The 23206-nt window shown below is 60.1% G+C and overlaps 12 protein-coding genes across 12 annotated transcripts; 7 read left to right on the forward strand and 5 right to left on the reverse strand.

Moving 5' to 3' along the window:
- Positions 1–128: 128 nt before the first annotated feature.
- OT_ostta08g01610 (3,4-dihydroxy-2-butanone 4-phosphate synthase,RibB) lies at positions 129–1427 on the forward strand (the record flags this gene model as incomplete). The annotated part of the gene is made up of 1 exon (XM_003080681.1): positions 129–1427. One exon carries the CDS (start codon positions 129–131, stop codon positions 1425–1427), a length of 1299 nt encoding a protein of 432 aa, XP_003080729.1.
- Positions 1428–1600: 173 nt separating this feature from the next.
- Positions 1601–3358, reverse strand: OT_ostta08g01620 (Putative glutamine amidotransferase type 2; the record flags this gene model as incomplete). Its single annotated transcript, XM_022983547.1, has 2 exons — positions 1601–2985; positions 3199–3358. 2 exons carry the CDS (start codon positions 3356–3358, stop codon positions 1601–1603), a joined length of 1545 nt encoding a protein of 514 aa, XP_022840955.1.
- Positions 3359–3887: 529 nt separating this feature from the next.
- OT_ostta08g01630 (Surfeit locus 2) lies at positions 3888–4745 on the forward strand (the record flags this gene model as incomplete). Its single annotated transcript, XM_003080686.2, has 1 exon — positions 3888–4745. The coding sequence occupies one exon, from the start codon at positions 3888–3890 to the stop codon at positions 4743–4745; it is 858 nt and encodes a 285-aa protein (XP_003080734.2).
- Positions 4746–4885: 140 nt separating this feature from the next.
- Positions 4886–8167, forward strand: OT_ostta08g01640 (Foie gras liver health family 1; the record flags this gene model as incomplete). The annotated part of the gene is made up of 1 exon (XM_022983548.1): positions 4886–8167. The coding sequence occupies one exon, from the start codon at positions 4886–4888 to the stop codon at positions 8165–8167; it is 3282 nt and encodes a 1093-aa protein (XP_022840956.1).
- A 57-nt stretch (positions 8168–8224) lies between these two features.
- Positions 8225–9415, reverse strand: OT_ostta08g01650 (GHMP kinase, C-terminal domain; the record flags this gene model as incomplete). The annotated part of the gene is made up of 1 exon (XM_022983549.1): positions 8225–9415. One exon carries the CDS (start codon positions 9413–9415, stop codon positions 8225–8227), a length of 1191 nt encoding a protein of 396 aa, XP_022840957.1.
- Positions 9416–9588: 173 nt separating this feature from the next.
- Positions 9589–10524, reverse strand: OT_ostta08g01660 (Uncharacterised conserved protein UCP012318; the record flags this gene model as incomplete). The annotated part of the gene is made up of 1 exon (XM_003080688.2): positions 9589–10524. One exon carries the CDS (start codon positions 10522–10524, stop codon positions 9589–9591), a length of 936 nt encoding a protein of 311 aa, XP_003080736.2.
- A 356-nt stretch (positions 10525–10880) lies between these two features.
- OT_ostta08g01670 (WD40 repeat) lies at positions 10881–12755 on the forward strand (the record flags this gene model as incomplete). Its single annotated transcript, XM_003080689.2, has 1 exon — positions 10881–12755. One exon carries the CDS (start codon positions 10881–10883, stop codon positions 12753–12755), a length of 1875 nt encoding a protein of 624 aa, XP_003080737.2.
- A 20-nt stretch (positions 12756–12775) lies between these two features.
- Positions 12776–13834, reverse strand: OT_ostta08g01680 (unnamed product; the record flags this gene model as incomplete). The annotated part of the gene is made up of 1 exon (XM_003080690.2): positions 12776–13834. One exon carries the CDS (start codon positions 13832–13834, stop codon positions 12776–12778), a length of 1059 nt encoding a protein of 352 aa, XP_003080738.2.
- A 484-nt stretch (positions 13835–14318) lies between these two features.
- Positions 14319–16831, forward strand: OT_ostta08g01690 (Armadillo-type fold; the record flags this gene model as incomplete). Its single annotated transcript, XM_003080691.2, has 2 exons — positions 14319–14466; positions 14547–16831. 2 exons carry the CDS (start codon positions 14319–14321, stop codon positions 16829–16831), a joined length of 2433 nt encoding a protein of 810 aa, XP_003080739.2.
- A 52-nt stretch (positions 16832–16883) lies between these two features.
- Positions 16884–17624, forward strand: OT_ostta08g01700 (DTW; the record flags this gene model as incomplete). The annotated part of the gene is made up of 1 exon (XM_022983550.1): positions 16884–17624. One exon carries the CDS (start codon positions 16884–16886, stop codon positions 17622–17624), a length of 741 nt encoding a protein of 246 aa, XP_022840958.1.
- Positions 17625–17819: 195 nt separating this feature from the next.
- Positions 17820–19187, forward strand: OT_ostta08g01710 (unnamed product; the record flags this gene model as incomplete). Its single annotated transcript, XM_022983551.1, has 1 exon — positions 17820–19187. The coding sequence occupies one exon, from the start codon at positions 17820–17822 to the stop codon at positions 19185–19187; it is 1368 nt and encodes a 455-aa protein (XP_022840959.1).
- A 289-nt stretch (positions 19188–19476) lies between these two features.
- Positions 19477–22158, reverse strand: OT_ostta08g01730 (Zinc finger, Dof-type; the record flags this gene model as incomplete). Its single annotated transcript, XM_022983553.1, has 2 exons — positions 19477–21795; positions 21913–22158. The coding sequence occupies 2 exons, from the start codon at positions 22156–22158 to the stop codon at positions 19477–19479; spliced, it is 2565 nt and encodes an 854-aa protein (XP_022840960.1).
- Positions 22159–23206: the final 1048 nt, after the last annotated feature.

The following is a 23206-nucleotide window of genomic DNA, read 5'->3' on the forward strand; positions in this document are numbered from 1 at the left end:
GCGCGCGCGCGGCGCCCGTCGCGGCGCGCGCGGGACGGTGGCGCGCGACGGGGCGACGTGGGGTGAGCCGTGACGGCGCGCGCGCGGTGGACGAACGACGCGCGCGAGGGGGACGCGCGCGACGGGCGATGGACGGCGACGCGGACGCGCCCACGGATGGGTTCGCCTCGGTCGAGGACGCGCTCGAGGAGGTTCGACGCGGGCGATTCGTCGTCGTGCTGGACGACGAGGATCGGGAGAATGAAGGGGATTTGATTGGGGCGGCGGATAAGATGACGGCGGCGTCGATGGCGTTCATGATTCGACACACCAGTGGGTTGGTGTGCGTGAGTTTGGAGGAAGACAGGGCGGATGCGTTGGATCTGCCGTTGATGGTGGATTCGAAGAGTAATAAGGATGCGATGAAGACGGCGTTTACGGTGAGCGTGGATTTGGCGACGAGCACGACGGGGATATCGGCGGGCGAACGGGCGGCGACGATAAACGCGCTCGGTGCGGAGGAGACGACGGCGAACGCGTTCGTGAGACCTGGACACGTGTTTCCGTTGCGGTACAAGGCTGGTGGGGTGCTCAAGCGGGCGGGTCACACCGAGGCGGCTGTGGACTTGGCGCGCATGGCGGGATGCTCGCCGGTGGGCGTGTTGTGCGAAATCGTGAACGACGACGACGGCTCCATGGCTCGCTTGCCGCAGCTCAAGGTGTTCGCCGAAAAGCATGGATTGAAGATGGTGTTGATTAAAGACATGATTCGATACCGTCGCGCGCGGGAGAAGCTCGTTGAGCGCACCGCCGTGGCTCGTCTCCCGACCGAGTGGGGCAACTTTACGTGCGTCTCCTACAAGAACACTCTCGACGGTATCGAGCACGTGGCTCTGCTCTACGGCGAGTACGACCACGATGTTGCGAGCGCGATTGGACCGGACATGCTCGTTCGCGTGCACAGCGAGTGCCTGACTGGGGACATTTTCAAGAGTGCGAGGTGCGACTGCGGGAACCAGCTCGACTTGGCCATGCAACGCGTCGCCAAGGAGGGTCAAGGCTGCATCGTCTACCTTCGCGGACAAGAAGGGCGTGGCATCGGTTTGGGACACAAGTTGCGTGCTTACAACTTGCAGGACGAGGGGCGAGACACCGTTCAAGCGAACGAAGATCTCGGTTTCCCGGCGGACTCTCGCGAGTACGGCGTGGGTGCGCAAATCCTTCAGGATCTCGGTGTCACTTCCCTTCGTCTGATGACGAACAACCCGGCCAAGTACCATGGATTGAGCGGATACGGATTAAAGGTCACCGGTCGTGTCCCCTTATTTGCGCCGATAACGATGGAGAACAAAAGATACATCGACGCCAAGCGCATGAAAATGGGGCACCTGTTTGACGCTCTTCCAACGCTCAGTGTCGAGGCGCAGGCGGAAAACCCGACGCGATAATTTGCCGAATTCATCCATTATTATTTCGCTTGCTCGCGCGGATCAGCTGTAGGTGATGATTTGAGATCAAAGTGTGATATTACAACGAAAAATCAATCCAATTGCGAGCGAGAACTACGTGACCAGAATGTTTCGCAAAGCTTGCTGAAAAGTAATACCGCGAACGTGGCCTATCACCGCGATCGCGCCTCGTTCAAATACTTCGAACCCTCGTGCCATGATGAAGGTGCCATGGGATCACTGTTACGCATCATCATCAATCGACGCAATGAATCCGTGCTATCCTCAGGACTTTGATGAACGTCGATCGACTGCCTCGGCGCGCCCACGAGCGAAGACGTCGCTCGCAACTCCCTGGATAGCGACGAGAAGCCTAACATCCCACCTCTCGCGTTCGTCACTGACTTTTTTTCGGGAAGCGGAATGAAGGGCTCGTGTTTGTTCGGCGGAGTGATGATACCCTTTCCATCATGCGATCCGAAGTCGGTGAAGCTTTCACTTCGTCCGAGCAAATTCACCGAGCCCCCTCCCATGGCAGCGAGATTCATCTCCGAAGGAACCTTATTCCCCTCCTTGAACTTGAGAATTGTATCGCACAAATCTTCGAGACACTTAAACTCGATCTCCAACACTGGTGCGTCGCTCGGTCTCGCCTCGGGTCTCGTGGTCTGCGAGCCCTTGTTTTCGCTCAAGCTGCGCAAGAGATCCGCGCGAGAGCATCGACCTTTGGTCGGTCTCGTCGGGTACGAAACGATCATGCAGTTTGGTGGACACAGCTGCCAGTTTCCAAGACCCGCCACGCTCAGGGGCTCGCTCGAAACCAGCAGAGACTGCGTGGCAAAAATTTTCTTTCGGAAGATGGCTTGAAACGCGGGATTTCTCCTCTGACGCGGCCCCCCGGTTGTGCTATGAATATTCCTATCGACCAGTTGATCGAAACCGGCGACGCCATCGGTGTTATCTAAATCCCACGCTTTCTCCCCCGGCATCGGGCCGAGATGAAAATACAAACTCGGCGGCTCCTCCGTCGCAGAGTTGCGATACCGCGTCGCGATGATGGTCTCTCCATCCGTAATAGCGATATTCACAGAATTCGCCTTACCCTTGTTCGCTTTAATGATGATACAGATCGCTTTGAAAACCGCCTTCTCCAAAGCTTTAGGCTCCACCTTGTCGTACACGTTCGGAAGCTCGTTCAAGATTAACGAAAACACCAATTCGCTATCCGTCGTCCCGCTGATTTGATCGAACAAATCGTCTCGCAGGTGCGCTAGTAACCCCCTCCGAATCGATTTAAAATCGCTCACGTCCCCGTTATGCATGAACATGTACCGCCCTCGGACAAACGGATGACAATTATACTGATGCACGCTCGCCCCCGGTCCCGCCGCTCGCACGTGCCCGAACAACAACGACGCGTTGAGCGACTTGCTCAGCGACCGTAAATTTCTATCGTGACTCGGCGCCGCCACCGTGGTGTACACCGCCGGTCTACAGTACGCATCCAGCCCGTGTCTATCGACCATCCCACACCTATCCGCGGCGTACCATCCGATCCCTGCGCGCGCGCCCGTCCCGGTCGTCAGTCGCTCGCGTCGTCGCGCCTTCGCTCGCGCGAGCGCGCCGTCGTCGCCCGCCCCGCTCGCCGCCCCCCCATCGCCACGCCGCCACCACTCGAACCCACGCGGCATTCCTGACGTCACCACGCCTTCGACGACCGTATCATCCGCGACGCGCCGTCGTCATCGACGCCTTCGCCTCGCACACGCACCGCATCCGTGGACGTTCACCTCGTGATTCCTCTCCGCGTCCCGCGCGCATCCAGGGGTCCATCCGGCGCGGTCCGCCATCGTGGCCAATCCGTGGGAGGCGCCGTATATGAGCTTGGAGATGCACACCTCCTCGCCGTAGTAGAAGATCCATCGACACATCGTCGGGGCGTCGCGGCGTCGCGCGCGCGCGCGCGGTGGGCGCGCGGTCGACCGCGGTGTCGAGGGACTCGTCGCGAGTCATGACTCGTGCATCGAACCCATCCACACGCATGTACCGGTCTCGAGGGACTCGTCGCGAGTCATGACTCGTGCATCGAACCCATCCACACGCATGTACCGGTCTCGAGGGACTCGTCGCGAGTCATGACTCGTGCATCGAACCCATCCACACGCATGTACCGGTCTCGAGGGACTCGTCGCGAGTCATGACTCGTGCATCGAACCCATCCACACGCATGTACCGGTCTCGCGGTGTCGAGGGACTCGTCGCGAGTCATGACTCGTGCATCGAACCCATCCACACGCATGTACCGGTCTCGAGGGACTCGTCGCGAGTCATGACTCGTGAACCACACCCAGCCATCATCCCGGCGGCGCGCCGCGCGCCGCGCGCGAAGCGACGACGCCGCCGCGCGCCCGCGCCGCGCGCTCGAACGCGGACGACGACGCCGCGCGCGTCGCCGTCGCGATGTCGCGCGCGTCCGCGGAGGCCCTGCGCGATGCGCTGCGAAAGAACCACCCCGATGCGACGCTCGAGTTGGCGCCCGCGCCCGACGGGCGTGGGTTTCGCCTGACGTGCGTCGACACCGGACACGCCAGGACGTGGCGCGACGACGGTGAACTCGAGCGCGCGCGTTCGGACGTGGAGGCGCACCTGATCGGGGGGAAGTTTCGCTCGGTGGTGGCGAGACGACGGGAGCGGGAGGCGCTGCGCGCGTACGAGCCGCACGTCGTCCCGAGCGCGGCGGTCGATGGGTACGTGTTCTGTCGATTGACAGGAGCGCGCGTGCGGGCGACGGAGGCGGCGATCGTGCGGCACGGTGAGGGGAAGAAATTTGCGGCGGCGCTCGCGCGAGCGAGCGGTCCGAACCCGCCGCCGTTGTTGACGGAGAAGTCGTTGGAGGAAGAGGCGCGCGAACGGGAGACGAAGGCGAGAGAACACAGGGAGCGGGCGGAGGCGAACGCGCGGGCGAAGGAGGAGGCGAGGGTGAAGATGGAGGCGGAGAGGGCGAAGAGACGCGAAGTGAAGAAGCGTCGGCGCGAAAACGGCGGGTACGACGACGTCATGGGGTGCTGGGTACCGCCGGCGTCGGAAATTCAGAGCGACGACGACGAGGACGATAGCGACGCGAGTGGTGACGGTGAAGATACCGATGCCGACGCGCACAACGATTTGGAGGATGATTTCTACGACGATGACGACGACTCGGATTCCGAGGACGCCGAGGAATACGACTCGTCCGAAAGCGACGCCGAGGATGAAGAACTCGTCGCCGTCGTCCGGAGACCCGGTTTCGGCAAGAAGAAAAAGCAGCGCACAGATTAATACGCACACTAGCCGCCTCAGCGCGATATCGTCACCCACCACCACCGTCGCTCGTCCCGCGTCCCGACGGTTGAAACGCGTCGCGTCGACGCAGTCACCACCCGCACAATCCACCACTCCCCCACATCACCGTCACCGCGATGCGGTTAGACGATCTACGAACCCCACCCCTGGCCCTCGTCCTCGCCCTCGGCGTGGACGACGTGCAGGAAGCAAAGATTAAGGATGTTTTCGCTCATTCGCGTCCGCCGATGGAATTAATCTCTCGACCGTGTCTCGACGACGCAAAGGACGCACTGAAGAGCCGAGGGCGGAAGCGAAGTGTGCGGGCATCTCTGAGGGAATCTCGCGGGGGGGCGGGAGCGTCGGGGGTGAGACTGGACGCGAGTGGGGGCGAATACGCGGATCAACGCGCGCGCGGGACGAGTTCGGACTCGACCACCGAGCTGGGCGGACATCGACGATCGGTGAATTTGCGTGGGATTTTGCGACGGAGGTGGTTGACGAAACATCGAAGGGAGAGAGCGTCGGTGGTGATGGCGGTGATCGAGAACGAGTCGCTGGAGAACGAGGTGGGCACGAGACGTGCGCTCGAGAGTTCGTTGGAGCGCTTGTACGGATTGGCGCACAACGCGGGCGCGGCGTGTTGCGTCGTCGTCGTCGCGCGTGGGCCGGGTTTACCGGATTACTTGCCGGAGGATAAGGCTGTGGTGATCAGGCAGACTTTGAGGGTGGATAATCGATCAATCGTGACGCTGAACACGGCGCAAGGGCAGGATTGGAGTCGCGCTGCGCGCGTAGCGCAGGAGCTGTCGGTGAAAGTGTACGAGGGCGAGTGCGAGCGTATGACGGCGCTCTCCGAGGAATCGGCGTGTCCAGCGGCGCTCAGGGTACGGTACATGTTCAAAGCTGGGGCGTACGCGGAGTTTAGAGGGGATTGGACAACAGCGGCTCGACGGTATCGAGCGTCGTATGAAGCGATTCCAAACGTGACGCAAGACATGTCCCCGCAAGACATCATCGAGACGCTCGAGGTGAGCGAGGTCTTACATGTTAAGCTATGTGTGTTACTTCTGCACAGTGGTTCTCCCACGGAGGCGGTGCGTCAGATCGAGGAGCACATGCGACGATGGTCGAAGTCTCCCCTCAAGGCGTTACCGCGCGAGGCGCTGCCGATGTTTCATCAGTGGCGTGCGACGCAATACGACGTCTTTGGAGACTTGCTCGACGCCCGTATGCCATCACCCGCTCCCATGGGGACGCCTCGCACGCATCTTCCGGCATTTTACTTTCACGCCGCGGCTCGATGCTCGGTGGAGAGGCGTCGAGCTTTCGACGACGTCGCTGACGCGAGCGACGCCCCGACGCTGGACGTCAAGGTTGAGCCCGGATCCTTCGTGGGACAGATGAAAATCGCTGGCACAGATGACGAGCCACTAAGCGCGGAGCAATACGTGGTGTACCTTCGCGTGAAGGATACGCGAGACGACATCTCACGCGAGACAATTGAGCTCCTGACCAAGGCGCACGAGCACTACAAGACGAACGCGGCTGGTCTTATCGGCGCTCGATCCTTCGCTGCACTCATATGCGAACTCGCCGACGAGTATCTACACGCCGGAGATTACGAGAGCGCACAAAAACTCTTCAACACCGTCGCGGTGGTGTACAGGCGCGAACATTGGAAGGAACTCCTCTGCTCAGTCCTCATGAACCTCAAGGCGTGCGCTACGGCGCTTCGAGACGAAGAAGCGTACCTGAACATCTGCCTCGAAATGGCGGCCCTAGGAGACGAGACTACCGAGCACGCCGCGGCGGCGCTTGCGGCGGCGCTCGCGGCGATGAATGAAGCGTGCGATGAGGACGAGGACACTCCGACGATCACATGCGAGGAGAATCTCGGGAATTTGTTCATCCTCAAGGCTGGTTTCTCGAGCGTCGATTGCGTTCCGGGAGAACCCGTGCAATTCCACGTCGCGCTTAGATCCAACCTCGCTGGCGATGTTAAGGTAACGCACATCGACGTTGACTTCACAGAACCCGACGCATACGAGTGGAGCGATTCAACACCTCGAACACTTCGCTTGAAGGAGTGGAATAAGCTATCATTCGAAGTGGTACCAAAGTGCGGACACATATGCGAAGCGTACTCCCTGACGCTGACGCTAGATTCCGGATACGAACTCGTGCTGCCGATCAACAATCAGACGAGTGATTGCACTGCAGCGAATCGGGATTATGAGAGCTTACCGGCGTCTGTTCTGAAAACGCGAATCAAGACGCACGTGCTCGATGTGAGCGATGCGCCGCCTCGTGCGACGATTTCCATAAGGACGCCCGACGGACCGGCACTCGTAGGTGAGATGTCTCGCGTCGTCGTCACCGTCATGAGCGTCGCAGACGAGCTCGAAGAAGCTGAGCTTGTTCTCGCGGTGACTGAAAACGACCAGCCTTCGAAACATGTGCAAATTCTCACTGACGAAGGCGACGAGATCAAAGCGGGTAAAATTATCATCGGCGACGTAGCGCTGCACGCGAAGTGGACCGGGATGATTTGCCTAAGATGGACGGGTGAGTGTCCTCCAGCGGCACTGCATGCGTCGCTCACGGCGAAACGAACAGGCGCACGCATGACGGAGAAGTTCAAAGACAAGCCGCGAACGGCGCCCGTGGAAAATGTCGCGCAAATCTCATGTGATGATCCATTCGTCGTGAAGAGAGCGTACCTCCCGGCGTATCGACAATCGCCGTTGGTTCTTCAAGAGGACAAATGTTCAAAGTCGCCACCGCTGGGAACAATGTTGGCCACTCTTCACGTCGGTGGTCCGACCGAAATTGCGTTGGACGGAGTGCAGAGCTACGATACGAAGGACGCTTCCAACGAAGCGGCGGTTACGAAAACAGAAACGAGCGTCGACGCGACGCTTCAGAAAGGGGACGCCTTTCTTCACATCATACCACTTCGGGCACAGGAACACGGAGAGGACTCCATTCGCGTGAAGTGGCATCGAGCGCACGGCGACTCGAGGTGCAAAGACGGCATTCCGACCATCATTTTGAACGAGTATCGGTTACCAAACGTGACGGGTTCAAAGCCTCCGCTCGTCGTTGAGCTCAAGTGTCCACCGAAGCTCTTCATTGGCGAGCCATTCACGTATGAAGTTCGCGTGACGAACACGACGACCTTGAATCACGACATCAAGATCGCAGTTACCGATAGCGCTGGATTTGTGTTTTCGGGCTACAGACGCACGACAATGTATGTGCCTCCGCTGTCGAACGCGTCTCTGTACCTGCTGCTCGTGCCTGTTAGCACCGGAGAGATGATGCTTCCCGAACTCGCTCTGAGCGCAGAGAGATTATCAGCAAAGTTTGTGCCGCCGATTGAATCGAGACGAGTGTACGTGCGTCCCACACACTAGAAGATTAGATAGACGTAGCTTATTTAGAAACTTACATGCATCAGATGTGTTGATTCTCTACGCGAATTCGACAAAACAGGCAACTCCGGTTTCCGTTGGCGATGCGATGATGACTTCACCGTCCACGTTGTTCGCTCTAGAGGCCGCCAACATCGCGTCTGCGACTCGGCTCGCCTTGTACGTACCGGCCGTATCATTTTCTACCGAGCCACCGTGACCGCCCACGACAGCGAGCACGGTCGGTCCGGCGCCGCTCATGAAGCAGCCCTGCGCGCCAGCTTTGAGCGCGGCGTCGATGAGCGCGTCCAAGCCGAAAGGCTTGCCGCGAATGGGTTGGTGAATCATGTCCTGCGTCGCGTACGGCAAAAGTTCCAAGTTACCCGTTGCGAACGCGTTCACGAGCAAGCCCGCACGGGCGATGTTATGCACCGCCGTGGACATAGGAAGCTCATTCGGCAACTGCGCGCGCGTCTCCGAGGTGAGCGATTGAAACTTCGGAACGAAGAGCACCGACTGCACGTCCGTCGGGCAGTTCACGCGCTGAGTGATCCATTGGTTGTTATCGTTGATGCTGATCTGGAAGCCGCCGTAGATGGCCGGCGCAACGTTATCTGGATGCCCCTCAATGTCGCTCGCCAGGTTGAGCAAAATTTGCTTCGTGCGCGGCGCCTCAACATCCATCCCACCGAGCGCGAGCCCGCACGCGAGCCCGCTCACCAAAGCCGCACTACTACTCCCCAACCCGCGCGCCGGCGGAATTCGATTCACGCTCGTGAATCTCAGGTCTCTCGGCAGCGTCTTTCCCGGCCTCGCGGCTTCAAAACCAACCTTCACCGCCGTGTAAATCGCATTCGTCTCATCCCTCGGTAGTTCATCTTTCCCTTCACCCTCGATATCGATCCCAAAACTCCCTCTCTCCACGATCAACTCATTCCGGACGTCCACCGCGAATCCAAAGCAATCGAATCCCGGTCCCATGTTCGCGCTCGTCGCCGGGACGCTCACGATCAACCGCTCGCCCTCCTCCAGCGCGCAATCTTGGGCTTCGATCACCCACGCGTCGACGTCGGTGGACCATCGGTGCGCGCTTATCGTGGACTTCTTCGCCTCTGCGTTCGCAGCCGCGCACTGCACGCGACGGGACGGCGTCGGTTGCTTCACAGTGCTCGAGGTTGAGGTTTTCACCACGCGAGCGCGCTTGATGACGCGGTTCTGGTGCGTCAACGTCCGCGCGCTCGCGAGAGACATCCTGGACGTGGTTTTCGTCTCGAGGGGCGGTTTTCGCGGGGAACACGCGCGCGCGATGATGTGAGGAGGTGTATTGAGGCGCGCGCTGGAGCGCTGAGTAAAAAAATGTGTATTGTCAGAGCGCGAGAGCGCGAGAGCGTGTGAAGAGCGGTCGCCCGGCGTGCGTTTTTTAGCTAATGATGCGCCGCGCGTTGCTCGATCTCGACTACGTTCGAGAGACGATCGCGAAGGGCTCTGGCGGCGTCGACGTCGATCGCGTGCGTGTGGCGCTCGACCGGAACGGCCGAGGCGACGTCGTCGGTGAACCAAGATGGATCAATGCCAGCGCGCGCGCGGTCCTCGACGTTGAAGGGACCGCGAAGAGCGTCCGGGGCGAGACGACGGATGTACGAGCGAAACGTTGCCGCCGCTACGTCCTCGCCGGATGTCTCGGCATCGACGTCGCGAAGGACCTCGCAGACGGTTCGGAACCACGCGGCACCGACAGCGACGTGCCCGACCTCCTCGTCGCTGATGCGTCGAATGATGGACGCCGATCGATTATCGCCGTGCCCAACGAGCCGTTCGACCAAACGCGGGCCGGCGTCTAAACCTCTCGCTTCCTGCATGCACGGCACGACGGCCAAGCGCGCGAGCGGATCCTCCGCAGTTGCCTCCGCGCCCTCCCACAAGACGTCATGCGCCACCATGTCCCCGTACTCCACCCCGAGCTCTTCCAATCGTTGCAAACACCATAATAAATGTCTCGATTCGTCGTCCGCGACGTGAGCGAAATCGATGAAGAACTGATCGGGAAGCGCCCCTCTCAACGAAGCGAATCGCGCGACCGTGTCCATCGCCAAGTCGATAGCGTTCAGTTCGATGTGCGCCACGTTGTGCATCACGTGCGCCACCGCCCCGAGGGGTGAATTCTTCGGGCTCGGGACATCCTTCGGCGGCACCAATCTCGGTTTCTCCGGTCTCGCCGGCCTGCGAGGCATCTCCGCGCGCGCGCCGACGAACCCGTCGCTCGCCACGGCGGCCTCGCCCGCCAAGACCGCCTCGTACGCCTCGTGCGCCAACCTCGCCTTCTCTCGCGGCTCCGCCGTCATCACCACTCGTCGCGCCATCGTCGCTAGGCACGTTGACGTCGACGTCGACGTCCGCGCGTTCGTCGACGCGCGTTCGTCTTCGCTCGGTTCATTTTTGTCCTCGGCCCAACGTCGCTTTTCATCGCTCCCCCGCCCGCGCCACGCCTCGAGGCCGTCCCAGGTCGCGCGCGATGACGTGCGCTGTTGCTTTTTCGTCGCTCGCGCGATCACGCGCGCGCGCGCGGTCCGAGAGAGGACGCGGGCGAGCATTTTGTGACGCGCGGGCGAGGACGTCACGCGACGTGATTCGAATCATCCGCACTTCTCGACGGCCTGCGCCGACGTGCGCGCGATAGAACCCGCGGGCGATCATGGAAGACGACGAGGCCGAGCTCATGGCGCTCGCGCGAGAGCGCGCGATGCGTAAGGCGGCGGGAGGGGACGCGCGAATGTTGGATTTGTTGAAAAAGCGTGAACGACTGGAACGCGCGAGCGCTACGATGGCGGTGGCGGACGAGGAGAGCGACGCGCGAAGGGCGTTTCCGATGGAGTTTGGCAAGGGCGGTGGGGTGAGCGCGTGGACGACGAGCGAGGGTGGTGAAGAATGGGAACGCGAGGCGGCGGCGCGAGGCGACCGCGCGACGCCGACGACGACCGCGCGGGAGAGCGAAAAGGCGGCTTCGAGCGAGGAAGAAGAGAGCGAGGATGAGTACGATGAAGAAGACGCGATCCCGGATACGAGTGAGGCGGTGATGGGTGGGTATAACAAACCGGCGACGTGCGTAGGGATCGACCGCTCGGGAACGCGAATGGCGTGCGGTTCTTCGGACGGTGTCGTGCGCCTGTACGACTTCGCGGGGATGAAGAATGATTTTCAACCGTTTAGAACGATCACTGTGCGTGAGGGGTACCCGATGCACGCCATCGATTGGTCACCAACGGGAGACATGTTCGTCGCGGCGAGCGGGAACTGGCAACCGACGGTGCACAGCCACGACGGTACCGAGCTCGGCGAGTTCGACAAGGGCGACATGTACATCAGAGATTTGCGCAACACCAAGGGACACTGCGCGGCGGCGACGGACGCGAAGTGGAATCCGATCGATAAATCTACCGTGTGCACCGCCGGCGAGGATGGGAGCATGCGACTGTGGGACATCAACTATCTCGGCGATCCCAGGGGCTCACAAAAAGCGGTGCTCAAACCACAGCAGATCAAGCCCGGTCGCGTGCATGTGACGTCTTGCGCGTACTCTCACGACGGTGACCTTATCGCGGGTGGGATCAACGACGGGAGCATTCAAATTTTCTCGTCAAAGGGAACTCAATACAAGTCCGCCTCGATTGGTTTGGTTCTACCACCGTCGCAGCAGTGTAAGCTGGACAACCACTGGTCGTTCAACGCGCGACCGAGTCATCTGTTCAGGAAAGCGCACCCGGTAGATGAGGAGGTGACGTCGATGTCGTTTTCCCGAGATGGGCGAACGCTCGTGTCCAGGTGCGGTGACGGGACGCTTAACGTGTGGGACATGCGCAACCTGAACCAGCCGCTGAAGCGCTTCGGAAACTTGCCCACAAATCACAGCGAGACGAACGTCGCTTGGTCGCCGAACGACGTGTACTTTTTCACCGGCGTGGATGCGGAGCGAGATGGTGAGTCCGCCGGCCTGTGCTTCTTCTCGCGAGAGAAGTTGGAAATGGTTCGACGCGTGTCGACGCCAAGAAACTGCATCGCCGCGACGTGGCATCCCAGACTCAATCAAGTGTTCATCGGATGCGGTGACGCCAAGGGTGGAGAAGTGCGCGTGCTATACGATGCGAAGAAGTCCATGGAGGGCGTCGTCAAAGCGGTCGGTAAGGTAGCTAAAAAGAAGGTTTCTGACTTCGCGCGCATCGATGTGCAAGAGATCTCGTACACTCCCAACGCGCTTCCGGCGTTTCAAGAACCGATGCCCGGAAAGCGCAAGCTCGACGCCACGGACATCGCTCGCAAGGCTCTTCGTAAGAATCCTGGTAAGGCTGCGGTGAGTATGGATAAGAGCGGCATCCTCAGCGGTGGCACTGGGAGCTCGCTTCTCACGCAGCATCTGATGAAGAACAACGAGGAGTTGGGCGAGAAGAACTGGATGACGATGGACGCGCGCGAAGCCATCCTTCGCCACGCCGAAGAGGCGGCGAAGAACCCTAAGTATACGAAGCAAGCGTACGAGAAGACGCAGCCGAAGCCGATGTTCCGAGAGGAGGAGGACGAGAAGCGCGATTCAGACTAGCGTTGCATTGAAATGTCGCATCATAGTTTCAGCCAAGATGGCTTACCTCCTCGAGCTAGTTTATCCGCCAGAGCTTTCTTCTTTTCCTCCGCCGTTCGAGCGTCCGCGGGCGCTTTCGATGTGGTCACTTCCGACGCTTTCTTCTCCACCACGCGCACGGTCGGTCTTTGCTCGGCGACGAGGGCGACGACGTCGGCTCGGAAGAGCGCCTCGGCCTCGCTCGCAGAGGCAAACAACCCCGACGACCCCTTCACGCCCACGCGAACGCGCGACGCGGGCGCCATGCCTGCGCTCAAAAGTGTCGTCTCGTCGTTCCTTGCCAGCACGCGCTTGGGCGGGGTTACGAAGAGCTCGATCTTACTCGCGACGTCCGCGCTCGAGGCGCACCGCTCGACAAACGCGTACAAATCACGCACCCGTTCACTCGCCGAGAACGACGCCTCGACGATCAAATCGCTCGGCATGGGCGCCATGAATCGAATCACCGCCCGCGCCGGTCTCGCCTTCCCCGCCTCCGCCGCCTCTCGCATCTTCTTCGTCATCAAAATCGGCTCCGCCTTTGGACGTCCGACGAGTCCTCGCGCGTCCACCGTCGTGAGCTCAAAAAACCCATCCGGCTCCTCCTCCGTCGGCACCTCCGGTCCTTCCTCGATCTCCATCGCTCGACGAATCACCCGAAAATCCCGTTCAATCGACTCCGCGCCCGTCGACGTCCGCGTCTCGCCCGCATTCGCGTCGCGCCCCCCCCCGCGCCCCCCGCTCGACGCCGTCCCGCGTCCCACCCCCCCCTCGCGTCCGACGCGTCCCGACGCGATCGCCCGGACCTCGATTCGCGCCCCGACGCCGAGGTTCAACAACCGCACCGCCGTCCCGAGCTCCCGCGTGTGATCTCTCCCGTCCACGTACGCCGCGTGCGTGGCCGCGCGCCCGTCGTCGTCCGTCCCGGCGAGCGCGATCGCGTCGCGTCGCCCGAGCTTGGTCACGCACGCGCGCACGGCGTCGCCCAGCGTCGTCGTCGGTCGCACGTCCGCGACGACGACGCGGACGCCGTCGACGCGACACTCGAACGGGCGCGACATGAAGAGGCGACGTCGAGCGATCTCGCCCACCGGTGGACGGTTTTCTCTCGAAAGGCACGCGTGCCTTTGGGTTTTTCACTCTAAAGGTGCGCCACCGATCGAGCGACGACGGGCGAAAAGGTGGACGACCGCCGACGTCGAGCGACACGCCCACCGGTGGAGGCGATTTTCTCCAAAGGGACGCGTACCTTTGGATTTTTCGCTCTAAAGGTGCGCCACCGATCGAGCGACGACGGGCGAAAGGGTGGACGACCGCCGACGTCGAGCGACACGCCCACCGGTGGAGGCTATTTTCTCCAAAGGGACGCGTGCCTTTGGATTCGTCGCTCCAAAGGTGCACCACCGATCGAGCGACGACGGGCGAAAGGGTGGACGACCGCCGACGGCGCGTCGGCGCGTCGACGACGCGCGAGCGACGCGCGCGCGCGAGATCGACGGCGACGCTCGAGCGACGGCCGTGAGGTCGACGGCGAGGGCGGCGGCGATGGCGTCGCGGCCGAGTAAGCGCACGAAGCGGTATCAGCGGACGCAACTCGCGGGGGAGCTGCGGCGGCGGCGGACGAAGAAAATCATCGCGACGCGCGCGCGACGGGGCGCGCGGGGTGGATCGGACGCGCAGTCGGCGTCGGAAGGTGCGTGGGGTGTGTGTGCGCGCGCGCGCGGTGACCGGGGGGGGGCGAGAGGACTGACGAGTGGTGACGCGCGCGCGCAGGCGAGGACGAGGGGCGGAGCGCATCGGAGGACGATGACGGCGCGCGGCGATTGGAGGAGATGTCGATCGATGAGTTCTTGAATCAGAGTGATTTTGATGCGGAGGAGGACGGTGGGGAGAGCGAGGGTGAGGAGGGTTCAGACATGGAGCATTCAGAGGAGGAAGACGAAGACGAAGAGGGCGAGGACGAGGAGGACGAAGACGACGCGGAGGAAGAGAGCGAGAGCGACGACGGCTCCGATGACGAACTAGACGAACTCAGGGATGAGAACGCGAAGATTTCGACCGAGGTCAAGTCGCACAAGGCGACGCTCGATAAGCTCAAGGAGACGGATCCGGAGTTTTATGAATTTTTGCAGACGGAGGATCAAGACTTGTTGGAATTCGACGAAGACGACGAGGACGAGGAGGACACGGACGACGAAGAGGAGGACGAAGACGACGAAGAAGGTGGACGAAAGAAGAAAAGAAAGCAGCGCACGCTCACGACGGAAGTGGTGAAGAAACTTTGCGTCAACGCGAAGGGCGGCACATCGCTCGCCGGGGCGAAGGCACTGTTCCAGGCGTACAGAGCGGCGTGTCACTACGGCGATGACGAGAACGATGGGGACGAATCGAGCGTTCGGTTGGCGTCGTCGAGCGCGTTTCATGAGCTCGTGCAGTACACACTCGTGAATGGCGACGGTATCCTTCGTGGCTTGCTCGGGGTGAAGAGTGAAGGCGATGAGCCGAGTCACGTGTTCAAACCGCACGCAAACGCAAGATGGAAGAAGGTTTCACCTCTGGCTAAGTCTTACATCGGCAATACTTTGCACCTTCTCGGGAATTTAACCGACGCAGAGATGACTGGTATGGTGCTTAGTCAGCTCAAATCAGTCATTCCATTCATGGCGACGTTTGAACGTCTCATCAAGAGAGTCACGCGCACGGCACTGCACTGCTTTGGGAGCGGCGAACCAGCGGTTCGTGTGCAAGCCATCTTGCTCCTTCGCGCCATCGCGGTCGGGCTTCCACCGCCAGCCCTGGAAAGAGTGGCCAAGGGAGTTTATCGAACTTTCGCCTCAAACGCAAAGTTCGTCAACGTTGACTCCGTGGAGCACATCGCGTTCATGTCCACGTGCGTGGTCGAAATTTTTGGCCTTGACCAACAGCAAGCGTATCCTCTGGCGTTCAGCTACATTCGCCAGCTGGCGTCGCTTCTTCGTGGCGCGCTCACTGCGAAGAGTAAGGAGTCGTTTCGCAATGTGTACTGCTGGCAATATGTCAACTGTCTCGAGTGCTGGGAGCGCGTCTTGAGCGCGCACGCGCAAGCAGAGGACGCGCCGCTGAGGCCTTTAGTTTACCCTCTGGCTCAGGTGGCCCTAGGCGCGGCGCGCTTGCTCCCTTCGGCTCGATACGCCCCGCTCCGATTGCGACTCGTCGCGCTGTTGAATCGTTTGGCGGCGAGCACGGGTCGATTCATTCCCATCGCGCCGTTGCTCATGGAACTTCTCACCTTCAGCGAGTTGACGAAGCCTCCGGTTTCATCCAAGTCTCACCCACCCGATTTCACGGTTGTTTTGCGTCTGGCCAAGCAAGATTTGCGTCTTCCGGGCGTGCAGGATATTATCGTTGAATCGTGCATGGAGTCACTCGCCGAACACTTGCATCAAAACGCCTACTCTCCGGCATTCCCAGAGCTGGCCCACATCCCGATGCGAGAGCTCAAAAAGTTTTGCAAAACCGTGACGGTGACCCGGTTCCGCAAAGCCGCACGAGCCATCATCGAGGCCTCTGAGCGCACGACAGACTGGGTCATTCGCAAGCGAGATAACGTGGACTTTGCGCCGAAGGATTTAGCGAAAGTGGAATCTTTCCTGAGAGCTGAGAAGACCGAGGGCAAGGCTCCAGTGTCGCGCTTGGCGAAGATGCTGCATGAAAAAGCGGCGCAGCGCGTCGCGGCGCAGCAAGCCTCTGAAGTCAAGCTCACGCGTAGTAAACCGTCCACGGGTGCGTCCGATAGCGAAGACGAGGAGATGGACGAGCAGATGGCGGAGCAGCGAGACGAAGAAGACGAAGAAGACGAAGAAGATGAGGACGATTTCGACGCCGACGATAGCGACTCAGACGGACTCGTCATCGATGGCGATGAGGCGTACGCCGACTTCAAAAAACGTAAATCCTCCGCCAGTGACCACGAGAACCACCACGGAGACGATGATAAGATCGAAGATTTGGAGCTTTCGTCTTCCGAGGACGAGCCAGAGCGCGCTCCGAAACCGAAAAAGTCAAAAACGCGTAGATAGACAAACCTCTTCAATGGAAGTTCCAAAAAAACAGCCGCCGCCGCCGCACACGATGGCGTCCCGCGTCGCCCGCGTCGCCGCCCAAGACGCCGTCGCGCGTCCACGGCGACAGAACTGCCCGCGATGTCGACGCGCGCTCACCGTGTGCGCGTGTAGATCCGTCGAACGCGCGCTCGGTGGGCGAGGTAAGGTGCGAAACAAAACGCACGTCTTGGTGCTCCAGGACCGCGCCGAGTTCAAGCGCGCGCTCGGGTCCGCGGTCGTGTGCGAGCTCGCGCTGGAGCGGTGCGAGATCAAGGTGTTGTTCGAGGATCTACGCGAGCGAGGGAGCGCGGTGAAGAAGCCGTTCGCGGACGGTGAGGAGAAAAGCTGGGGAGTGCTGTGGCCGTGCGACGAGGCGACGGATTTGAGTGATTTGGGTGCAGAGAGCGGTCGGTTGAGGAATTTGATCGTGTTGGATAGCACGTGGCATCGGGCGAAGGCGATGTATTACCGCATTCCGTGGTTGAGTGAGCTGGCGAAGTATTCGATATTACCTCGAAAGAAGAGTAATTATCGCATAAGGAAACAACCGAACGAACACTGCCTGAGCACGGCGGAGTGCGTCTCGGAGGCGTTGATCGCGCTCGAGGGGGAGGAATCGGGCGCAGAGCGCGTGTCGCTTGCGTTCGACGCCATGATAGACGATCAACTTGACGCCGAGCTGCGCGCGTTCGAGAGCGGGCCGCGGGTGAAAGGACGGCCCAGCGCCGTGCTCGCACGCGAACGCGACGTGCGCTCGCCTAGTTCATAGCCTACCGGTAGCTCGTTATCAAGCATTGTGATGTTGTGTATTCGTTGTTGTTGTTACCGTAGCCCGTGCGAGCGACCCTTCGTCTCCCCTTCCCCTTTGGGAGACGAACAGACGCGAGTGGTGCGTTTCACCAACCGTCGTCGACACACGCCGCCTCGCGCGACGACGCGAGCGACCATGACACGCGCCGTAAAGATGCGTGTAATTTTCTTCCTCACCGTTGTCTCGTCTTCGCTCGCAGGCGTGGACGCGGCGCGCTCTGCACCGACCGGAGGCGGCGGGCGGCGAGCATTGCTCTCGCACCGTCGCTCCCTGCTGTACAGCAGCATCAACGAAACGTACGGATGCGTGAGTCACGGGATCGACTGCGTGTACGGACAATGGAACGGACAGGCGATGTGCGAAAAGCTGAACGCGACGGACGATGTATCGTGCACGTGTGACTTTTGTTGGGCGTACTGCTGGGAGAACGGGGCGTGCCAACGCGAGTCATCTGAGGCGCCTGATTCGTGCTTTCACGCGAATCGCGAGAGTCTCTGGTGGTATCGGAAGGATTACGGATGCGGATGTAGCGTGGGTAACAGCACATACGACGCGTTGACTAACTGCGATTGCAACGGGATCGGATCCGTGGACTGCGGACTCGGTTGCGGGGTGCCGTGTCCGTCGCCGCCGCTGAGTCCACCGCCGCCGAGCCCACCACCAAGCCCACCGCCGAACCCGCCGCCGAACCCACCGCCGAACCCACCGCCGAACCCACCGCCGAGCCCACCGCCGAGCCTGTCACCGCCAAACCCACCGCCACCGAGTCCAAGCCCGCCGCCGAGTCCACCGCCGAGCCCGCCGCCGAGTCCACCGCCGAGCCTGCCGCCACCGTTTCGCGAGGCGGAGCGATTGGTAAACGCTACGACAACTCTTGTGGGGTATTCATCTAGCGAATTCGATGCGAATCGCCGAGCTACCTTTCGTGCAGGTGTCGCGCAGCTGATTCCAGAAATCACCGCAAACGAAGTCCACATACGAAGCGTCGCCGACGTAATTGCGAAACGTAAGAGACATCTACTGCAGTCGCAGATCCCGGCGATAGACGTTGATTATTCTGTATTCGTTGAATCGTCGAGCGCGGTCACTTTGATGGACGTATCGGCAGCGCTCAAAACTGGTGATTTGGAACAGACTCTGCGTACCGCCGGAATGACGTCCTTAACGTCAGTGTCGACAACAGTGCTTGATCTTCTGCTGCCGCCTCCGCCATCGCCGCCGCCGATTCCACCGTCGCCTGCCGTGTCGAATCCACCGCAGAATTCCACTTTGAGCGGAGTTCCAGTCGCCGATGACGAAGATCCAGACTTTTCCACCGCGCGCTTCGTTGGATTATTCGCAGGTGGAGCGGCGATGTTACTTTTATCATTGGCGTATCGATACCGTCGTAATGCAGTCGAGCACGTTTCAGGAATCATATCGAGAGTCAGACCGATTAGGCAAGAAGACAAAGTGAAAGACCCGATCGACGACGACGCACCGAGCGCGGCTGATGAATTCATCGCAAGCGTGTGCAAATAGGAAATCACGTTACGATGTAAGAAGAGCTTCTCTAAATATTTGGTCACGTGTTCTCATGATCAGTTTACAAAACACGAGAAAGGAATACACTTCGGATCGAGTTCTAGGCCTTATCGGCTTTGCATGCCAAAAGAAATAATGAAAGAATAGATACTCACGTCATTGTGATCTGAGCACGTTAGATCGACGATTATTGGGAATGTTATACATGTTTTGCTCCTGTCATTGGTGCGGAAGTGGGTCGTGTTGTGTCATGGTGAAGTTGACTGTTTTGGTGAAGGATGATCATTCATTTTCGTTCAGGACGAGTTTTGTCATCCACACGAGGAACCTCAGTCTTCACGAAGTGTTGTTGCGTCGGCGGTGTGCCTGAATTATTCTGTTGAGATCTGAGCGAAGCCTGCCGATTCATTTTCGCGAGCCATGCGGTCGGGTTCATGGGAAAATTCATGGGAGCTGGGGCGTTAGCAGTACGCGGCACCGGCATTGGCACTGTGAATGCACCCGTCGACGCCGACTTGGGCACTTCAAACGCCGATGAGCTCGACTTCTCGATCGTTCTCAGATTTGCGGTAGCTTGAACGTTGCTCTCGAATGGCTTCCGCGCCACTGGAATTTCGGTCTCATTAGCGGGTGGCATGCCCGTGCCCTGAGACGCTCCAAAACCGAAGTTTCGCAAATCGCTCATCCAGCGCTGCATTAAAGCTTCCTGAGTGCTGGGTAAAGTTCCCATGGCGGTGGCGGTAGCGGTCGTTGAGGCCGACTTTGCGCTTGTTGCGCTTTTTCCACCATTTTCTTCACCCGTACCGCCCGATCCACCAGAGTCACTGCCACCGCTCGGCGATTTCCGCATGAGCTTCATCGTCTTGGCTTGCTCAGAAATTTCACGCACGAGTGTGTCCGCCAAAAACGGCAGTTGTGTCGATATTAAGTTTGAAATTTCAGCCGGATTCAATCCTTGGCTCACGGAAGCCGTGGCGACGGCGGACACGGACAACCCAATGCGCCAACCGGTGATCTTTGCCATGGAGATGGCCATATCGATCGCCTCGGAGGTGTGCCCGAGGTTTTGCAGCACGGCCTGCGCCACTTGTTCACCAGCTCGAGACGCGACGACGCCAGCGTGTTTCGCTGCATGATTGACATCGAATCCAGCGACTTGCGTCATTAGCATTAACACGGCTCGTTGCATCTCGGTTGGGGCATTCGCATTCGCCTCGCCAGATACCATCGTAGTGACGGGAACTGTCGGCTTCTGCGGCGCCGTTTCAGGTGCCAGCGGCACTGATGTCTGCGGTAGATTGGTGTTAATTAGAGGTGCGCGGTCTTTCCGTTTTCCACTACCCTCCGGCAAGTTTCGGAGGATGCCACCATCCGTCCAATAGCGCTGGCACGAGCGACAATAGTACCGTGGCTGGGTAGGGAGCCCATTGTTGTAGTAGCAAAAGCGCGTCCTGTCGGAGCCGCATCTGGCACACGGTATCGGCGTGTTCTCTTCCATGGCTTTCGCATTCGGCGATTCTTCATTCTCAACGGCTTTCCCAGCCGACGCACGAGTTGTTTTTGTCGCCGTTTTGATCTCTGCGTCGCCGTTATCAGCAGATGGCACCTTTCCTGTCGCCAAATCCTTGACCTTTGCGTTGGATTCAGGCGCTGTCTCCGCCTTTGTATCCATGGTACTCTTCATTTCACCATCTTCGTCCGCCGAACCTTGTCTAGACGCGTCACCGGAACCTTCATCGCTGGCGTTTCCACCAGACGTGTTTTTACCTGAGCCAGCCATCGTCGCATTTGCGGGCCGTCTCGAACGGTTGTCCGGACCCGGTGAGCGAACCCGGCGCTCCGATCGCGGTGAAACGTACGCATTTTGACCTTCCTCGTTCCCGGATCCCCCGCTCGAGCGCTGTCCCTCCGCATCGCGATCGCTGTTTGAACCTTTCCGCCCATTTTGTTCGCTCGAACCTTCATTAGAGCCATCAAGATTTCCATCCGCATCGCTTTCGCTACTCGACGGCATGTTCGCGCCTCTGGTTCTCTTCACTCCGTGAGGATCGAGAAGACTCGCGTGAGCCGCGCCCGTGGCCTCGTTTTCGGATATGCGTAGATCGGGCGTCATGCTCATCGACTTGAAAATGGACGCTAACGTCGACATCGACGTTGGTTTGTCCACGTGACCATCGAACGACGCCAGTTTGTCGTCCCATTGCATCTCCTTCTCGGTGAGAGAAGTCACAGCGATGATGGGCATTCGTCTCAACGCTTGCTTCTGTTCTAGCTCTCGGATACCCCCCGCAGTCTGAAATCCATCCATCCCGGGCATCATCACGTCCAGCAAAATTCCCTGCAACCCGGCGTGGTTCTCTCCGTAAAGTCGTAGTGCCTCCGCTCCGTCACGCGCGTCGATAGTTCGATACCCTAACTTTCCAACGTGCCCGGCGTGAATCCTACGCACCAGCGCCACGTCGTCGACGATCAAAACCGACTTGACATCCCCCGCGCGCTCCGTCCCAAAGGAGGCTCGCGTCGCCCTTCGCGACGCCCGCGTCTCACTCGACGTCGACGTCGGCAGACGCCCCTCCTCGCGAAGCATCAAAAGTACATCTCCCAACTACAAATCACGCGAAACCATCAATGGTCAGTCCTCTCATTCGTCTCGTCGTTCGCTCGCTAACTCGCGCCCGAGGGTTCAAAGCCACGCGTCGCCCAGCGAAATCCCCAACCGCACCTTTTTCAGCTCGAACGTCCCGCTCCCCGTCGGATCCGCGATTGTCTCGCATCGCTTTAATATCTCTCGCTCGTCCTTGCTCACGGTGGCCCCCAGCGCGCGCACCAGCGCCCCGACGCGCCCCGTGGGCGCCCGCTTCCCCCCGCGCGCGCTCTTCGACGTCTCCGACGCCCGCGCGCGCTCGAGCGCGCCGTACGCCCCCGCGATCTCCCCCTCGCTGGGCTCGGAATTCCCTCGTCGCGTCATCCCACCGCGCGCACCCCCGGACGCGCCCGCGCCCCCCGGACGCGCCGAATCGTCAAAAAGTGCACCCCACCCGCGCGCGCCGCGCCCCGACGAATCTCCTTCGACCACCGACGACGCGCGCGTCCGCCGGCGCCCCCCCCCCCGCGCGCGCGCGTGAAATTTACGATCGACCTCTCGCCTCGACGCCCGCGTTCGCCCGCGCGCGGGACGACGTGGACGCGGACGCGCACGCGCGCGGCGCGATAAAGCGCGCGCGCGGACGCGCGCGGGCCACGAAAAAGGTTTTTTTTGGTGGATCACGCGCGTGCCCGCGGGGAGATCGCGCGTGATGGTCACGTGCGAGTGATGACTCATGAAATACCCCCATCCCTCATCCCTCGCGCGACGCCGCGCGCGTCCACGTGGCACCGCCTCGGCGTCGTCGAATTTGCGTTCATACCGGGACGAGCGCGCGCACTACGGGACGTGGGCTCGGTTGGGTAAAATCACGATCACGATCTAAATCACGACTCGGTTGGGCAAAATCTGCATCACATTCTGAATCACCACCCGACACGTGGTGATTTGAATCACCTTCACCACCGATCGACGGTGATTTCACCTTTCGAGCGCGCGCGACCGGTGTCGACGTGACGTGCTCTAGGGTTCGACCGGTGACACAATGGACGCATCATCATCGCCGTATGTCCTCGACATCGGTGCCGACATGTCGTAGTATCAGTCACGTGATGCCTATCACTGTCACTATCAGAAAAAACGAATACGCTTGACGTACACGCACTATGAAATCACCGTCTCCATCTAGGTTGGGTAAAATTGGCATCACGATCTCCCTCACGACCCGAAACTTCGTGATCTGCATCAGCATCACGACCCATGGATCGTGATGCGACCTTGGAGGAAATTGTCCAAATGTCCGAATTTATATAAAAAATTACATGATAGACTAAATAGCGGTATAATACTCAATTGGGTGCATCTCGCCGAGAACGCTTGCTCGCGCGCGTCACGCGGTCGTCCGAACGCTCGGTCTTACGCGCGTGCGCGC

The sequence above is a fragment of the Ostreococcus tauri genome, assembly GCF_000214015.3.
Source record: "Ostreococcus tauri WGS project CAID00000000 data, contig chromosome 08, whole genome shotgun sequence".
In the NCBI taxonomy this organism is placed as follows: domain Eukaryota; kingdom Viridiplantae; phylum Chlorophyta; class Mamiellophyceae; order Mamiellales; family Bathycoccaceae; genus Ostreococcus; species Ostreococcus tauri.